The 18419-nt window shown below is 30.1% G+C and overlaps 3 protein-coding genes and 2 long non-coding RNA genes across 6 annotated transcripts; 3 read left to right on the top strand and 2 right to left on the bottom strand.

Moving 5' to 3' along the window:
• Nucleotides 1-611: 611 nt before the first annotated feature.
• LOC140175775 (serine/threonine-protein phosphatase 7 long form homolog) lies at nucleotides 612-1046 on the bottom strand. The gene has a single exon (XM_072204328.1). It carries the CDS (start codon nucleotides 1044-1046, stop codon nucleotides 612-614), a length of 435 nt encoding a protein of 144 aa, XP_072060429.1.
• Nucleotides 1047-9852: 8806 nt separating this feature from the next.
• On the top strand, nucleotides 9853-11612 carry LOC112716709 (uncharacterized). The gene is made up of 5 exons (XR_011867065.1): nucleotides 9853-10267; nucleotides 10696-10830; nucleotides 10922-11041; nucleotides 11136-11207; nucleotides 11282-11612. It is a non-coding gene; the product is annotated as an uncharacterized lncRNA (long non-coding RNA).
• A 442-nt stretch (nucleotides 11613-12054) lies between these two features.
• LOC112716710 (uncharacterized) lies at nucleotides 12055-13447 on the bottom strand. Its single transcript, XR_003160450.3, has 2 exons — nucleotides 13008-13447; nucleotides 12055-12268 (listed from the first exon to the last, which is right to left on the bottom strand). It is a non-coding gene; the product is annotated as an uncharacterized lncRNA (long non-coding RNA).
• An 875-nt stretch (nucleotides 13448-14322) lies between these two features.
• Nucleotides 14323-15566, top strand: LOC112716707 (uncharacterized). Of its 2 annotated transcripts, none has more exons than XM_025768687.3 (3): nucleotides 14323-14501; nucleotides 14599-14662; nucleotides 14889-15566. In XM_025768687.3, the coding sequence occupies exons 1-3, from the start codon at nucleotides 14341-14343 to the stop codon at nucleotides 15183-15185; spliced, it is 522 nt and encodes a 173-aa protein (XP_025624472.1). In that variant the 5' UTR covers nucleotides 14323-14340; the 3' UTR covers nucleotides 15186-15566. The 2 variants fall into 2 exon arrangements, with proteins under 2 accessions (XP_025624472.1, XP_025624471.1); XM_025768686.3 differs by having other exon boundaries at nucleotides 14596-14662.
• A 179-nt stretch (nucleotides 15567-15745) lies between these two features.
• LOC112716706 (ribulose bisphosphate carboxylase small subunit, chloroplastic 1) lies at nucleotides 15746-18051 on the top strand. The gene is made up of 3 exons (XM_025768685.2): nucleotides 15746-17126; nucleotides 17369-17503; nucleotides 17651-18051. The coding sequence occupies exons 1-3, from the start codon at nucleotides 16947-16949 to the stop codon at nucleotides 17879-17881; spliced, it is 546 nt and encodes a 181-aa protein (XP_025624470.1). The 5' UTR covers nucleotides 15746-16946; the 3' UTR covers nucleotides 17882-18051.
• The last annotated feature ends 368 nt before the right edge of the window (nucleotides 18052-18419 follow it).

Genomic DNA, 18419 nt, shown 5'->3' with positions numbered 1-18419 from the left:
CATGTCAAGTTGGACTCAGACACTATTGCAAATGCCATTAGGCCGTTGGTTGAAGCAGATCCGTCGATAAACGTGAAGTCTATATTGTAGAAGTTTAGTTCAGGTTCAACTACACTGTAAGTTACCGCAAGGCTTGGTTGGCAAAGGAGAAAGCTGTGGCTAGGGGTGGCAACGGGTAGGGTAGGGTAGGGTTTGAAGCCAACCCTAACCCTACCCGCGGGTTGAGATTTTTATATAAACTCAACCCTACCCTAACTCTAAGGATCTTTTACATTTAGTAAAAGGTCTTTGATTCAACATCCACTTGAAACATATTTTTATAAAAATATATAACATATACATATATAGGGTGCGGGTTGGTCGGGTAGGGTTGAGGCTCAACCCACACCCTACCCGACCCGCACGAGAATCCAACCCGCACCCTACCCTACCCGCTACGGATTGGGTTGACAACCCTATCCGATCGGGTGGGATCGGATTTGGTACCCGCGGGTAGGATACATGTTGCCACCCCTAGCTGTGGCAAAGGTTTTCGGTGATTGGGAAGTATCTTATCAGACTCTGTTAGTGTGGTTGAAAGCGATGACTGCGAAAATGCCAAGGTCTCGTGTTCAAATAAAAACGCTCCCAAGCAAAGGCAGAAACTTCGAGTTCAATGAAGTGATAAACTTATCCAGAAACACAACTGTTCCAAGCACGCAGAAAATGTGAGCTCGGACATACTGCTCAATGGAATCTTGCACGTCACACGGTTCGGTGTCTCTGCATCGCCGAACCCATGCAAGATTCACCTTACCCAAGACGTGATCCTGCGGACCTGACTCCCGACCAAAATAAGCAATGCAGTTCTCCACCAGAAACTGGTGACTGCTATCTGTTCTACCCGTGACGGACTCCCCATTAACTGGGAGGCCAAGTATATATGTAATGTCTTCCAGTGTCACTGTCACTTCCCCAACTGAAAGGTGGAACGTGTGAGTTTTCGGCCTCCACCTTCTACTAATGCACTCAGCAGTGCAGAATGACCTCTCATTTCGCCTACTCATGAAACGTGTTAAAACCCAGTAAACGCCAATGACGCTGCAGTTACCTCGTTAAAGGTATCTGGCAAATCGAATTTTCTAAACGACAAATTCCTGATAGCCTGTAAAAAAAAAATAATTATTTAAATTCTAAATAATATCAGTTATTAAACAGTATTTTTTTATTATTATTATTCAAAACATATTAACAGCAATATTTATTTATTTATTAAATATTATTTAAAAAATAATAAAAAAGTTATTAAACAGTGTTATTTATTATTAGAAAATAATAATAATTTTTTATTATTATCCTAAATGATATTTTATTATTAAACAATATTATTTATTATTAAAAAATATTAATAAATTATTAAAAAATAAACATTTATTTATTAAACAATATTATTATTTATTACCTAAACAGTATTTTATTATAATGATCATGATAACAATTTTTTTTCGAAAACTTAAGCATAATAATAATAATAATAATAATAATAATAATAATAATAATAATAATTACTACGTCACTCATAATAATAATAATATAACAATAATAACAACTCTAACAGTAATAATAATAATAGCAGTAATAATATTATTAATAATAACGGAAATAATAATAAATTTTTTTGCTAAAATATAAATAAATAAAATTTAAATAAATATATTTATTTATCATAAATTTTTTTAAAAAATTATTTATCCATTAAAATTGATCTAACTATTCAATAATGTGTTTTTCAAATCTAGTAAAATTACAAACTATTTTTTGTTAATAAACTAAGTGACTCTAAGCCTTCTATTCTTCTTCTTCCTCCCGCAAACTTCTTCAAACCCTTGTAAATTCCTTTCTGCACAATTCTCACACAACACTCTTCAATAACTATCAACTCTTTTTTTTCTCTAACCACCTGCATTTTGCGTTTTAAAGACCCGCTCAACACTTTCTTCTAACACGTGGTGTTCCTGCAACTAAAGAGACTGTCAAATGCAACCTGCGTTTTAGTTTGGATAACTACCAAACGTAACTTCCGTTTTTGGAATTTCCAAACGGTTAATAAAGCAGGTCCTGTCGGTATGCAGGAGACGGAGACACGTTTCGTTCCTTCTTACTCTTTTCTTGTCAATCAAAAGCTGCGTTTTGCAGTTTGATGTCGCTTTTTTATTTTTGGTTCAGTCAAAATGTAATCTGCGTTTTACAAGTTACTGACTTTAGTAAATTTATATTTGTAGAATATACGTCATATCTCAGTATAGTTATACATCACTATTTTTACTTCCATTCATAAATTAATTTCTGACAAATCTACAATAATACCGTCGATAAAATTATATAATATTATAAACAGTGTCAGAGGTTGTTAGTAATAACTAATAACAATCATTATTCCAATAGGATTTTTTTCGATAAGCTCTAACTGAAGACTCAGCTGTCTGTAAAATTAATTATGATACCTTAAGTCCTTAATTAAACAATTTATATTTGTAATTATACTTCATAAATAATAATATAAAATTATAAAAATATAGCAGTAAAATGCGTTTATTTTCCTTTTTACAGTAATTAATTAAAAGAAAAAAAAAGGAGCAAGATTGCAAGAATCAACATCACATTAAATTCATTTGAAAATGAAAACTTTTAAAGTTTTTGTTAGTCCATAATATCATAACCGATATTCACGTGTTATGTTTATAAGGGGATGCACCTGCTACCTGTTTTGGATTCCAAAATAGGACAATACATACCGACATTTCAAGTTAATAATGAACTCTAAAATTTAAATCGTAAGGCAAATTCTGTGTGTTTTATTTATCTGTTATAATCTAATAAGTTTTTAAAAAAAATCTATGTCTATACTAAAATAAACTATTATAATTAGTTATTATTTATAAATATATATAATTTTATTTATTTTTAATATATTTTATATTTTAATATATATTTTATACTAATAATTAATTTTAATATATACATAACATACTAAAAGTATTTTAACCTTCTATTTGAGAGGGGGCAGTTAGTTTTATTCTTGTTTGTCTCCCAAGCTTTTGAACAATTACATTGACTATATTCTCTTCATTCGTTACATATATACTAAGGAAAACTTGAACGTTATGTGATTAAACGCTACTAGCTTATTTTCATATAGGGCGATAAATTTCAATTAATACAATACTTATTATCTTTCTTCAAATTACATCATTGTTAGAGGTAATTGTTTTAAATTTAAAAATTAATTCTATCTAATAAATATTATAAATGTGACAAATATTTAAAATCTTAAAAAATACAAATATTTAGAATAAACACTCAAACCGATCTTTAAAAAATATTCATATAATGATATAATGATATTTTTATATTTAATTATTTTACAATAAAATGTATTAATAATTTATTTATTTAATATATATATATATATATATATATATATATATATATATATTAAAATTTGACTGAAAACGAGGAGGAATTAATTTGTTTGGTAAAAATAATTTTAAAAAATGTTTAACAAATAAAAATTAGTTAGAAATTAAAATATTTGATTTAAAATTTGATATAGACTAAAAGACAATCAATCAGATTGAGAGTCTTTATTTGTCTTTAAATTAGTACAATGATTTTATTACTACTCTTAAAACAATAACAATAATAATTCATAAGAGGGGGCTCCACTTCCACATGATAGGAACATGAGAAGACATAACACCAAAGGAACAATGAATCCATGCACCCCAATTGCCCATGTAATATAAATTTTTTGTGATTTTTCAGGTTTTATGGTTAGATGCAATTTGCAAAGATATATATATGGATTGTAAATTAAAGACGATCCCTTCACGCACCCCACATATATATGAGATTTCATTCTCATTCGCATAAGCCCCTAACCAAATGCATATATATATATATATATATATATATATATATATATATATATATATATATATATATATGTTTCATGAACATGTGGAATATTTAAGATTTTATTCTTATTCTTGTTCAATAATGATGTTATCTTAGTAATTGTGATTATCATTTTGTAGTTCGGTCTTTAATAAAGCATTCATGTAATTAGAAGTTTCGGAGAGTTTATTTTCAGATATTGACATTGGGATTGAAAATTTAAGATTTTATATTTGTTACGGATCCGATTTTTGGATCTCCCACTCGGAATGGTCTCTCGATCTGATTTTTGATTTGGACTGTTCTCTTCTTCTAAAAGGTCCAAAATCGATTCACTCAATCCCATAATCAACAATTAAATTTAAATATCTCCATTATCTTAATCAAATAAGATAAGAAAAGATAAACTACCTCCACATGTATAAAGAGGATCTCGGGCTTTCTTAGGTACATCGTTCATTTCACATACTTTACTCCTCTTAGATTCATTTTGATTCAGAGACCGAGCTAGATGAAATATTAGAGAAGGACAAAAAATATTTACACAATAAAATAAGACTAAAATAAAATTTTAAGGGAGGCTAAACTGAAATTTACATATAATTTACATGTAAAAAATTAAAATTAGGGGGGCCGTTGCCCCATTTTCCTTGTACCTCGCTCCGCTCCTGTTCTGATTTGAACGTGTCTTTACAGGTACCACCTGTCATTGCTCCAGTCAGATAATCTGGCATCCGCCCCAACCCACAAATTTCTGAACCATCTCACAACCCGTATTGGAAACATCCAGTACAATATTATATTAAAATAAAACTAAAATTTTAGTCATTTCAATATTTTTAAAAAATAACTAAAGATACACAAAACTGAAATATATAAAAATGAAAACAAACATTTTAATAATATTTAATTACTTTTTTAAGATATTTCCGCTCAACTTTTCAAATTATCACATTTTATTCCCTTTAACATCTTCACCTCTAACATTCAATCACCTTATCTTGCACCTATTCCATCCCTTCATCTTTTCTGTTGTAACCTTCTCCTTCTTCCAACGTCATTTTTTCTGGTGAGCACAATGACGACGGCGACAAACACGCCACCTCCTTCTCTCATTGACGATGTCGTCGCCTTCCTCTTCTCTTCCTTTCTCTAACCATGACGTCCTCTTTCTCTGTTTATGACGTCCTCTCTTTGTCACCACACAAACAGTACACTCATTTTCTCTTTCCGATCCTGTAACACCGAGCGATCTAATTCCTCCACACTACTATGTTTTCACATAATGTGTTTATTGTTCAAATAGTCCTTATAATATACGGATACTGATATAAATATAGGATACGATATAATACAAAACACGTGGATATACAAATTTAAAATTTTTATAAGATACAGGGATATGACTTATATATAAAATATAAAATATTTTTTAGTTAAGTTATAATGATATTTTAATTATTTTTAATAGTTTTTTAATTATATAAAGTATTTAAAATATTTTTTTGTTTTAATTATTAATAATAGATACTATTTCTAAACTCATTTAAAAAATATATGCTAAGAATAAGGTTGGATACGTGATGGTATTTATGTGTGTTCAAACGCGTTCGGAGAAGAATTTTTTATTTTTGATTAAGATGTGGTTAGACACAGAAGACACTGCGTGTGTTGGACAAGTATTGATGAGTGTCGTGTCTAAAATATGTCCGACATGTAAACACGATAAATTAAAAAAATATCCGTATTTCATAGTCTAACTAATATTGAAGTTGATGATGATGAAAAAAAAAGAACTAAGATTTGTTTTATTTTTATTTTTTAATCAACAAATATATTTAGGTATTTTTATTTATTTCAGTTTTTACATTTATTTTAAACTGAATAAAAAATCAAAACATAATTTAGTTCTATACCATCTGCACTAAATAAATACAAAAGTTTAATTTAATTTCTATCTTTTAATCTCAATTTTCTTTTCAAATGTAACTTAATAAATAATCTTGATATATATTTTATAAGTAATATTCTTAGTATAATTACATGAAGTTGTTCTAACAAAGGAGAAAATAATATTTTACTATTTATTTTTTTTGTCATCATTGTCATCACGAAAGTTGTTTTAAAGAGTCAGCTACATCAATTAAGATCATTTGTGAATAACTATCTTATCTATTCATTTAGTTAAAAAAAAAGGGTTAAATATTGTTTTCGTTCCTAACGTTTTGGGTCAAAATTAAAATCGTCCCTGACCTTTTTTCGTTATTAAAATCATCCTCAACGTTCAAAAACGCTTTAAAATCATCATTTTTCGAATTTTTGGACCAAAATACCCTCGTCATCATAAAAAAAAGACAGGAGAAGGAGCAGGGGAGAGGGGAGAAGGGAAAAAGGGAAGGGAGAACGAAAAAGGGAGAAGAAAAGGGGAAGGGGGAGGGGGGACAACGCCGGTGAAGGGGGAAAGGAGAAAGGACGTGTGTGAGGGGGGGGGGAGAGGGGAAAGGACATGGGGTGGGGGTGGGGCGAAGGGGTGTGGTGGAGGAGGAGTGGGAAGGGGAAAGGGGGGAGGGGATCACCACCGTTGAAGGAGCCGCGTCCTGTCGTCACCATCGCGCCAGTCACCGCCGCGTTACTCAGGATCGTCGCCTTGTCACAGCCACCATCCATCGCGCCATACCACGTCATATTGCCGTCATGAACAGAGTGCGCATAGGGGAGGGAGACCGCCATGCCTTCATCGCCATTCCTCGCCGCCTCGCCGCCTCCGTCATATGCATCTGCTTTCTTGCTTTCCTGCTTTTTTGCTTTCTGTTTCTACTTTTTTGTTTGGTGTTGTTTTTTGTTGTTGCTGTTGTTTGGAGTTCTTGGTATTGGTGTTGGTTGGTGGTGGTGGTAGTGTTTGTGTTGGTGGTGGTGGTGGTGGTGTTGGTGTTGATGGTGGTTGTAGTGGTATGGTGTTTTTGCTGTTGTTTGATGTTCTTGGTGTTGGTGTTGGTTGGTGTTGGTGGTGGTGTTGGTGTTCGTGTTGGTGTTGATGGTGGTTGTAGTGGTAATGTTGGTGGCAGTGGAGGTAGTGGGGTGAGAAAGGTGAAGAGAATAATGATGATGACGAGGGTATTTTGGTCCAAAAATTTGGGGAAGGATGATTTTAAAGCGTTTTTGAACGTTGAGAATGATTTTAATAACGAAAAAAAGTCAGGTACGATTTTGATTTTGACCCAAGATATTAGGAACGAAAACAATTTTTAACCCTTAAAAAGACTACCTTATTATTTTGATAGAACTTCAAGTAAAAATTCAATCCAGTTTTTGTCTATTTTTATAAAAGATAATATATATTTTTTTAAAGAAAATTGACATTTTGACTTCATTTTTTTTATTTTAGAACAATATAACTCTGTTATTAAAAAATCTATTAAATAATAATAAAAATTAATTTTATAGAGAATTTTATTTATAATTCATAAAAATTTTAAACTCTCATAAATTATTAATAAATTTATTTTTAAAATTTTTTTCCGGTAGTAGTTTAGTAAAAAAAGACTATTATTAAAAATGAATTGTAGAAAAAAAATAATTGCAGTATGAAATCTTTTTAAAGAAAAAATAACATCAAACAAGAAATGAAATAAAATAACATTAATATTGATGATATTTATATTAGCGATGATAATAATAAAGGAGATAACAATAATGATAATAAAATATGATTACACAATATAAATAGTAAAGGTAGAAGTAATAACGATGAAAATGAAAAAGATAGCAATAATAGTATTATAGTTGGTTATATTGTTAAAAAGAATTTGGTAGAATTTTAAATTTCTACAAATTATAAATAAAATTTTCATACAATTAATTTTTGTTACTATCTAACAAATTTTTTTTAACAAAAATGTTGTATTTTCTTAAAATAAAAAATAAAAACCAAAATATCTCTTTTTGTTTGGAAAAATAAAATTTTATTCTTCGTAAAAATAGACAAAAATCAAATTTAATCTTTATCCTAAAAATTCATGAATTTGGTGAGGCCTTATGTCTTGTCAAGGACAATATTATGCCACTAGTATCCCTTTACATTACATTATGTTTGGATGTTTGATGGAAGATGAGAGAAAAAGAAATGGATGAAAAAAAAAATGAGAAGAAAAGTGAATTTCTTTGTATGTTGTTTGGATAAAAAAAATGAAAGAAAAGAAAATAAGAAGAAAAAAAATTTTTGTTTGGATATAAAAAAAAGTAAAAAAAAAAATTATCATAGAGTAAAATTATTTTATTACCCTTACATATATTAATTTCACCTAGAGAGTGAGTTAGGAATTTTATTTTTTGTTGTTAGAAGGGTAAATATGAAATTTTAACATTATTTGACCTTTTCTCTTCAGTTTTCTTGGCAACATTAAGAAGAAAAAAAATTATATGAGTCCATGCAACCATGCCAACTTTTTGATTTTTCACTCATTTTCTCTTCTATTTTAAACAATAAAAAATGAACTTTTCTACCCAATTTTTTTTCTTTTCTTTTTTTTTTTTCATTTCCAAATCATTTAAACCAAACAATTTGTTAATGAGTGTCTAATCTCCAATATTAAACTACTATTCAATTTTGTAAATTTATTACCAATAACATTAGATAATAAACAAATATTATAATTTTTATTAGTATTTAATTAGTAAGAATTTATATTTATATTTACAAAAATTTATAAAAAAAATATTATTTATATTTATATTTATTAAAATTTATATATATAAATCAATATAATTTATATTCATATTTATTAGAATTTATATACATAAATTAATAAAAATTATTTATTGAGTATAATTTAATATTTGTGCTTGTCAAATTTACTAACCTCCAAAATTTTTTGATTTATTAAAGCTATTTATAATTTTATTATTTATTTTTAGATTTAAATTTGTAGTGCTCATTAGTGATAGATTAACATATTCAACCGCTATGAACATCTCAAAATAGGAAATTCTAATTTCTGTGTTTTAGAAAAATTTTAAATAACTTATTTCACACGTAATCTCTTTCATAGTTTTACAAAATATTTTATGAATCTTATTTAATATATATCCTAAAAGTATATTTTAAAATATTATAAAAAATATTTGACTAAAAATTATTAAAAAAGAAAAGGTTTTTTACATTTTTAATATAGTAAATATATAAAAAAGTTATAAAAAATATTATTATACTTTTAATATATATCCTAAAAGTATATTTTAAAATATTATAAAAAATATTTGACTAAAAATTATTAAAAAAGAAAAGGTTTTTTACATTTTTAATATAGTAAATATATAAAAAAGTTATAAAAAGTTTATTATTATACTCTTAATATATATCATTAAAATTTTTTTAATTAAATTCATATTTTTAAAGTATGTACATACAACTAATATGATTATCTTTTCTAAATAAAATATTTTAAAATTTTCTTGTAAGTCAATTTTTTTTAAATAAACGTATATTAAGGTTCATACAATGGTATATTTTGGATGGAAAATATTTTGTTTCGATTGCATATGATAATCTCTCTTTTTATTAGATAATTTAAGAAATTTGATGAAATTATTATTTAATAATTTTTAATTATTATTTAATAATTTTTAATTATTAAACTCATATAAAATAATAATTATATGTTAGTTTTTATCATATATAATTTTTTTTTCAAATTACGATTTATAACTGCAATTTTGGAAAGAAAATAGCACTCTGTAACTATAGTTGTGGTGGCTGATTTGTTGGTCCCAACTATCTTTGGGATTAACGTTAGTCTCTTAATATGGTTTTTAATTTAAACCGTTAGATCATTTTATTATTATATCTAACGGTGTAGATTAAATACAAATATATATTTTTATTTTTATTAAATACTCCCTAATATTTAACGTTTTTACAAATGATTCCCTTCCTCTTTCTCTTATTATATATTTTGCAGATGGGGTCTCTTCTTCTTCTTCATTACTGCGATGAAAACTGGCACTAGCATCAACTGTTAGGTCTGGTTCGAGACTACCCATGTACGCATGCAACTATCAGAGCCTGGATCGAGACTATTTCGCACCCCTGTCCACTCCGCCTCTAAAATTTGTGTTCTTCTCCTCTCTTGGTCATCTACTTCGTGTGGTGTTCTTCGAAAAGGAAGTCATGGAAGCTGTCACACATATATACACAGAGACATATACTTCACACTTGAGACAGAAAATCAGAAAAGAAACAAAAAAAGAAAAGAAAATCTTCGCGGAAGATTATGGCCTCAAAGGAGACCCAAGACTTCTAGCCATTTCTCAAGCCATCAGAGTCGTTTCTCAGGTTTTCATTTTTTATTTTTTCTTTTTTTCTTTCAACGTTTTTCTTCTTATTCATCAACAGATCTATAGCTGTGACGGTTTAGTTTCATAATATTTTTATGTTTAGAAGTCTGAAATTGATGGTGTTCCACACAGAAGATCAATGAAAAGACATGCATGAGATTAACTATAAGCTGATAGAATAAATCTAACCATAAAACAAGAAAACTCAGTAAATAATCTTGCATTTTTCTTTCCCAAATATATTTGTTGAAACTTATAGTTGAGTAGGACATAATTGAACTTTGTTAATTAGAGGAAGTGAGTGAATAATTGTTGATGAATAATTGTTGATGAATATTTTTTTTAATAGCTAATTGGTGTTAAGAATATATTAATGAGAATACTCATAGCTCTTTGAAATGACCCACACTTAACTATCTGCTGTAGATTTATGTCCCAATTAAAGAAGAAGGTGACCGCTGGTATATGGTTATTAGTTTATTGGATGAAAAATTATATCAGTTTGATTCTAATTTAAATGATGATCAAGTTGAGCCAAGATAAGAAATTATGAAATCCTTGGTAAGATGTCCATAACCCATTTCTTTATACACAAACTATATATAAAATAATACATAAATCTTAATAGATTAGTCATGAATAAAATTTTCAGGCTATAAGATTATCAGATATGGTAACTTTTGGGCATTACCTAAAAGGTGACATTCCTGAAAGAAAAGATTTCATGAATTTTGATGTGAAAAAGGTTAAGGGGTGCCAATTATCCTCAAAGGTACACATAATTGTAGTGAATCTTTTATTTACATCTTTAATTAAAGTGATCTTTTATTGATACTAACTAGTTAATATTGCCACTGAACTTTTAGTCGCGACTCTGGTGTTTGGGTTCTTCAATGGTTGTCTACGACAGAGAAGTTTAATCCCACGGTGTCGGTATTGTAAGTTTCAAAGACATATTGATTAATTATATACATGATGCCATATTATTTAACTAATTAATTCATATTTGTAGCTAAATGAGCAATATATTCGGACATTCGTTGTGATAAATCTTTTGTTGGGGATGTTCAATGACCACAATTCCACAAATACAAGTTTCAGAAGAAGAATAATGATTTTTAGGCTAGGCTTTAAAGTGAATAGTATGGAGATCAACATTTTTGCCTATTTTGTTATTATTTGAAAAATTTGTTGTAATCCTCAATTATAAATGAGATTAGTGATATTTATAATTTATTTGTTGAATTATTATTTTAAAGAAAAAATTTTGTCTTATCAGACAATTTTGGTACATTTTTATATAAGTAATAAATACAGAGATCAATAATATTTTTCTATCTTTATGTTTGTGTATTAATTTGGTCATTGGTGTAAGTTAATAATTGTAACTTTGTGCTCACCTATTATCATCTGAATAATCTGTGCCAAAGATTATTATTATGATCATAGATATCTAGGAATATATCATCATGTGTTCTTTGCCATTTCAAATTGAAAATGATTAGTTAGAGATTCATACATGATTCTTTGTCATTCTAACATTCAGACACTTGTGTCTCAACAAACACATAACCACACCATCATAATACCCTCATGCCATAGCTAGGAAGTTTTTCATGCATCATGCACATATTCATCTGATTCTATTTTATATTGGTATGAAATACACACTATTTATTTGTGAACAAAACTTTGAAAGCAAATCATTAAATAGTAAGCCAAATTCTACGGCATGATGCCCAGAAATCTATTCACCAAATTTTATTCACCAAAACAAATTCAGAATTCCATTCACTAAGTTCTATTGAATTACCAAATTCATCATGAAAATTCATACACAAAGTTCTATTACCCAAGTTTTATTCAATTAGCACATAATAAAAATTCATATAATATTACAATGAGAACTCTTCAATAAGTTCTATGTCGGCACTTGCATCACAACCTTTTGTCCAAAATTCTTGTTCTTCGTAATCTTTTTCAATATCAGATGCAATCCCTGCAAACAAAATATTGATGAATCTCCACTCTTATTAATAAAAATTATATAATTAACATGTGGTACGCAAATTGTTAAACCAAATATTATCATTTCTCCATCTGCATCCAAACTTTTCTCAAAAGGGTTCCTAATTATGTCATGAGAAGTTGCACAGCTCGCATTAGTCTGCTGAATGTCATTTGTCAATGGACAAAATTTTTTATTGTACCCTTCCATGCGACAAATACCACATCGTTGTGGTTTTCGTTTGACCTTCTTCAACTTATTGATACATTCTTTAAAATTTCTCTGTATCATCCGACTCTTCTATCATCTCATCAAAGAATACTCTATCTTCTATTTTATCATATACTTCAAGATCTTACTCAACAATTTTATTTGTAACTGAAAAAACATAAAACAAATAGTATTCTAATAAATCAAAGTGCAGAGACCACTAACATGAAAATAATAGTACTGTTTTGGTTCTATATATTTTTTTTAAATTTATTAAATTCTAAAATAAGTAAAATAGAAGAAAGCGTTAAAACTGTAGAAAATAATCTTCTTTATGCTATCAAACCCAATATCGATTAAAAAAACAAAAGGAATAAGAAACATTAATGTCCAAGCAAGAAATATAGACAACTATATGCAAGAAACAGATTTAAATCTATGAAAAAATGAACATAAAATCACATAGAACCATTAATGTGAAAGAAAGAAGAAATTATGTGATAAAATACAATATTCATACATTAGAGAGAATTTATCGGGATCACACTTCTCTTGTGCCACCATCTGAACCGTCATTGTTGCCTCCAGTAAAATCTGCGTGCTCCATATGAACCCTACGAGGTTTTAGATTTCTGTTGTTTTGTTATTTAGAAGACTAATTTTTCTATTTAATATTTAAATTAGTCATTAATGTAGTTTTAAATGACATAAAACAATAAAGAAGTAGGGATATAATGGTAAATGATCAATATTGAGTTATTCTTGTAATAAAGAAGAGATATAGTATTGATATTGCAATAATAGGCTAAGGATGTTTTTGCAAAAAAAAAAATCAATTGTGTTAGACAAAGATCATGAAGGACCAACGTAAATGCCACCGTTTACAACAAGTCGAACAGAAAATCTATTGCGTCACTGAAACGCTGTCGTTTAACGAAGTTAACTTTTTTCTGTAAAAATTTTTCCCAAACCACAAAAAAAACCTATCATTTATTTTTTCAGTATAAAAATAAATTGAAGCAGCAGTAGCTGACTTCCTCTCCTTCTCTTGTTGCCAGCTCCATTCACTTTCTTCTTTCAAAGGTTTCCTTCAATTTAAAGGTTTCTCTCTCCTTCTCTTCTTCTTTTTTATTTTTTATTTTTTATTTATTTTTGTTCTAGATCTGACCTAGCTTTCTAATATTGTTTGTTTATTGAAAAAAATTCTAACATGCTTCTTAAGATAGATCTGCTTAGATGTTACAACTGCTATGCCATGTCTAACAAGTTGTGTTTCTTAAGGCATTTCTTTCTTTCTTCTCCGTTGATTTGTTTATTTATTTTTTTAATTTTTGAATAATGATTTGCTTCTTTTGTTTTCGTTTTTTTTTTTTGTTTTGTGTTTGTGTTTTTGTTTTCTGAAGTAAAGATCTATTTTGAAAACCTTTTATTGGTGCTGTTTGGAGACTTTGATTTTCGGAGGGTTCCCTGACACCAATTTTTTTTTTAATTATTTTTATTTCATAATCCGGAGAAGAGTTTGAAGATTTATGAATATTTGAATTCAGATCTGCTATGATTTGATTTGTGGGAGAAGACTATATAGGGTTTGGAAATTTGGGGAAAATAGGAAATAGGTTGCTGAATTTCTTATAAAATACTATAGTTTCTTACTTTAGTCATTTGAATTGATGCAGCTAAGTGGATATGCTAGTAAATTCCGTTACAATTTTTTTTTAATTATTTGAAATCATGAATCAGTAGTGTTAGATTTTCGTTTATATGTTTATTTTTCTTTTGGCTATTATCTTCAATTTTTGTTATTTTTTCTGTGCTTTTAGGCGTTCTACTGTGGAATAACACCAATTTTGAAGATGAACTGTTATAGCCTTCAGCAGAACGCCTTTGCAGCCTGTGAAGAGAGGAGAGGCTCTATTAACCTTGCTGATCAGAAGGAGCCTGTCGTTTGCCCCAAGCCTCGACGAGTTGGCGTTTTATGTAACATGCCTATGAGGCCCTTAAGATGGCATTTCAAGTAATTAACTCCGTTGATTCTTATGCATTTTACTGAGTTTTGATGACAATGCTTGTGCCTTAATTGTATTTGTGTTTGTGGTTCACTTTTTTAGTAGTCAACAAGCTGAGGGGTCTGATTCGAAAGCGGGAGCAGAGCTACTAGACATTATATTCAAGAGGGTATGTTATATTATATATTCCTAAGTCTTCGTTACATGTCGTAGGGTTTGTCTTAGAATTATTTTACATCTTTGTAATGTGTTGAGCTTGTGGTTTTTGTAGATGGTTCTTTGTTCTTTAGGAAGAAAGTTCTCAGATATGTCAATGGTTTAGGGTTCAAAGAGATGAAATCTTGATGTAGTAGATTTTCTCTGACTTTGATCTTTGACTTATTTAATTGCTATAGGAGAATCATGGGGAGGAATTTTTTAATCAAGTAGCATCATCTCCTCCATATTTTTGTGGATCTCCCCCGGTTCGGGCAGCTAACCCCTTGATCCAGGATGCACAATTTGGAGACGAAAGGAACAACCCAATATCAGTAATCTCATCGCCGTCAGGCTTACCATCTCCATCTTCGGCATCTCGCAAAGGAGGATGTGTTAGGATGAATTTTGGACTTAAACCAGCCGAGGTTAGAGTAGAAGGATTTGATTGCCTCAACAGGGATCGCCAGAATTCCAGGATACCTGCTTTTGCTTAAAAACTCCATTCAGGAAGTGTACATAGAAGGAGCCAAGTGTGACCTATCTTAAAAAGAAAAATGACTTAATTAGAAAGAAAATATCTTTTGAGTAGTTTAAGGGGAAAATGCAGAGGAAGCCTAACCTTGTGTTCTTGAGAAGGTTTGAAGTGTAGAGCATGCTCTTTTTTTGTCCCTTGTAATATAAGGCAGTTAGATCTGAGTGTCTTCTAATATTTTTAGGTGATCACCTCAAGAGTCTCATGTATATATAGGGTTGCTGATTTAATGATTTTGCATATGATCCTTGTAAATATATTTTTAGCTAATAACTATGCAATGTCTATCATATTTAATATTTTTTGAATTAAATTAAATTGCTATTACTATTTTGATTTTCCATTATCTTGTTCTCGTTTCCAACTTATCTATTTTGCCTTGCAACTCATAACATAAATAACATCATATCTTTCTCTATAAATGAAAACATATTTGCCAAATTCTAATGTATCAAAAATTCGCCATTCAAAAATCAGATAAGCTTCCTATCATGAACCCCTAAGGTTCATATTCTTTGTCGAGGATGAAGTTGTCCCCTTCAAATCCAAATCAGTTTTACTCCCTTCTATTCTAGTATGGAGCTTAAAGTGAGAAGAGAAATGAAGAGGGTGGTGAATGGTGTTAGGTTGATGAGTGATGGAGAAAGAGAGAACGTGGGGAAGAGAGTGTTGAGAGAATATGTTTGTGTTGTGAATACATGAGAAGGGGAGAGAGAGTTTGAGAAGTTTGAGAGTGAGGGAGGGAGAGAGTTAATTATGGATTAAGGAAGTGATAAGTTATATTAAAGAAAAAGCCTAGGGAGCCAACTATAATATAACTATATAAGTCAACTAAGCTAATTCCCTTTTATTTAGAGCCTACAATCTCATATACACACACTAGTTACAAGTGATTCTAAAAGAGATTTGTTTCTATGAATTCTAACCTCTGTAGTTTTGCATATCCATGTTATTTCTAGATACTTATAGTACTGAAATGGATATGAAGAAGTTGAAAGACACATGCTTATATCACTTTTCAATTGTAAAGACTTGTAGTTCTCTTCTCCTTATTGTTTAATTTGTATTTCTTCTGGGATTAGGAGTTAATTAAGATTAAACTAAACACAGCCCGAGTTCGAATATGGAAGCTCTCACGGGAATCGAACAAATCTTCTTTCTTCCTATTGTATATTTTGTAACCACCAATATCATATCTAAAAAATCAAGAGACTCAATATTTCTTAACAGTTGTGTCGAGTTAATTGAATCATTATATTTTAAAATGAAAACAAATTACTTGTCTATGATGGTAGATTGTCTTTTTTTTGTCCTTAATTTTTTTTAATTTTAATTAAGAAAATTCTATAAAATTCAAAATCCATACGAAAAATTGTTTTCAGATTTTCATTTTTGGGCAGGATAATTGTTTGTAAATTGTGCGGTCCACTGTGTGTAAAACAATTTTATGTGAAGCCAAAACAATTCATTGCCATAACACAACCATGATATGTTTTGGTTGTTTGTATTCCATTTTGTGACTGCAAGCCAAGATAGAATAGATAACTATCAAATAATTCTGCACCAACCAATCACCTCAACTTTTTAGGCCATTGGATTACAAGCCCCAACACCATTATATAAACCAAGTTTGAGAAGAAGCTTGGCAGATCAAGCAAATAAGAAAGAAACACATATATATATTATATTACTCCTTAGCAGAAGAAGCTAGGGAGAAGAAAACATGGCTTCCTCCATGATCTCCGCCCCTGCTTTCACCACCGTTAACCGTGCCTCCCCGGCACAGGCTAACATGGTGGCTCCATTCAGTGGCCTGAAATCCTTGGGTGGCTTCCCAGTCACCAGAAAGACCAACGACATCACCTCCGTCGCTAACAACGGTGGAAGAGTCCAATGCATGCAGGTAACAACATATCATAACATAACAACCACTTGCAATGAATGTTAAGAGAAAGTTTTAGGACTCAACACTTTTATTAAAATTTAGCCAGTATTTAATTATCAAAAAAAGAGTGTGTAATCTTGTACTATATAATTTCACACCATTAAAAATATTAACGATGACTAATTAATGTTTACAAATCACAAAATGTGTTGAGCCTAACACTACTGAAATGTTAATTAATGGATGAATGATTGTATCAGGTATGGCCACCACTTGGGAAGAAGAAGTTCGAGACTCTTTCATACTTGCCAGACCTGAACGAAGAGCAATTGAGAAAGGAAGTAGACTACCTTCTAAGGAAGGGATGGGTTCCGTGCTTGGAATTCGAAGTCGGGGTAAGTTAGTTACATATTTTAACGGCTCTTTTTTGTAAACTAACTAACTAAGTAACAGAATTGTTGCGTGTTGGTGGTTAGTTACATATTTGAACGGCTATTTGTTATTTTAACTAACTAACAAACTGGTCGGAATGTTGTGTGCAGTACGGTTTCCCGTACCGTGAGAACCACAGGTCACCGGGATACTATGACGGAAGGTACTGGACAATGTGGAAGCTTCCCATGTTTGGATGCACCGACTCAGGTCAGGTCATCAAGGAACTTCAGGAGGCTAAAGCTGCATACCCCAAGGCATTCGTCCGTATCATCGGATTCGACAACGTTCGCCAAGTGCAGTGCATCAGCTTCATCGCTTACAAGCCAGAGGGCTACTAAATCTTATAAAACGAACGAATCATTCGTAGATCTCTCTTTTGTTGGTGGCTTTGTGCTTAACCGTTTGTAACAACCCTGCTTCTGCTTTCTTTTCTATTTTTTTTCTCTTTTTGATATTTCATCCTCTGCACTTTGATTTCCGTTGTGGAATAATAAACTGTTTTTTTTAAGATCCTTTGTCCTTGTTACATTTCTTTCAATTTATGGTTATATTACGGAATAAACATAAAATAAAGCATATGCTATACGTTGCAACGCCTTTTTGGTTTTATATTGTTGGCGTTAATGTTGTGAGTTGTGACTGGACCCTTTGGATAGCTACATTTGTGGACAATGCTAACTTGAGATAAAGAAATAGATAACAATCCTAAGATTGATAGTAGTGTGTCTTATGAAGAAAACATGTAATGTTTTGAAAATGGAAAATTATATAAAGGACACGCATTATGTATTTCGCATGCTTCCATGACTATATTGAGGATTCTGTTATGAAGGTGAGAAAGGTGAGGAACTCAGAGATGAGAGAGAACACGTTATA

The sequence above is a fragment of the Arachis hypogaea genome, chromosome 10, assembly GCF_003086295.3.
Source record: "Arachis hypogaea cultivar Tifrunner chromosome 10, arahy.Tifrunner.gnm2.J5K5, whole genome shotgun sequence".
Lineage (NCBI taxonomy): Eukaryota > Viridiplantae > Streptophyta > Magnoliopsida > Fabales > Fabaceae > Arachis > Arachis hypogaea.
Note: the sequence above shows the minus strand (reverse complement) of the source record. Positions and strands in the feature narration are given on the sequence as shown.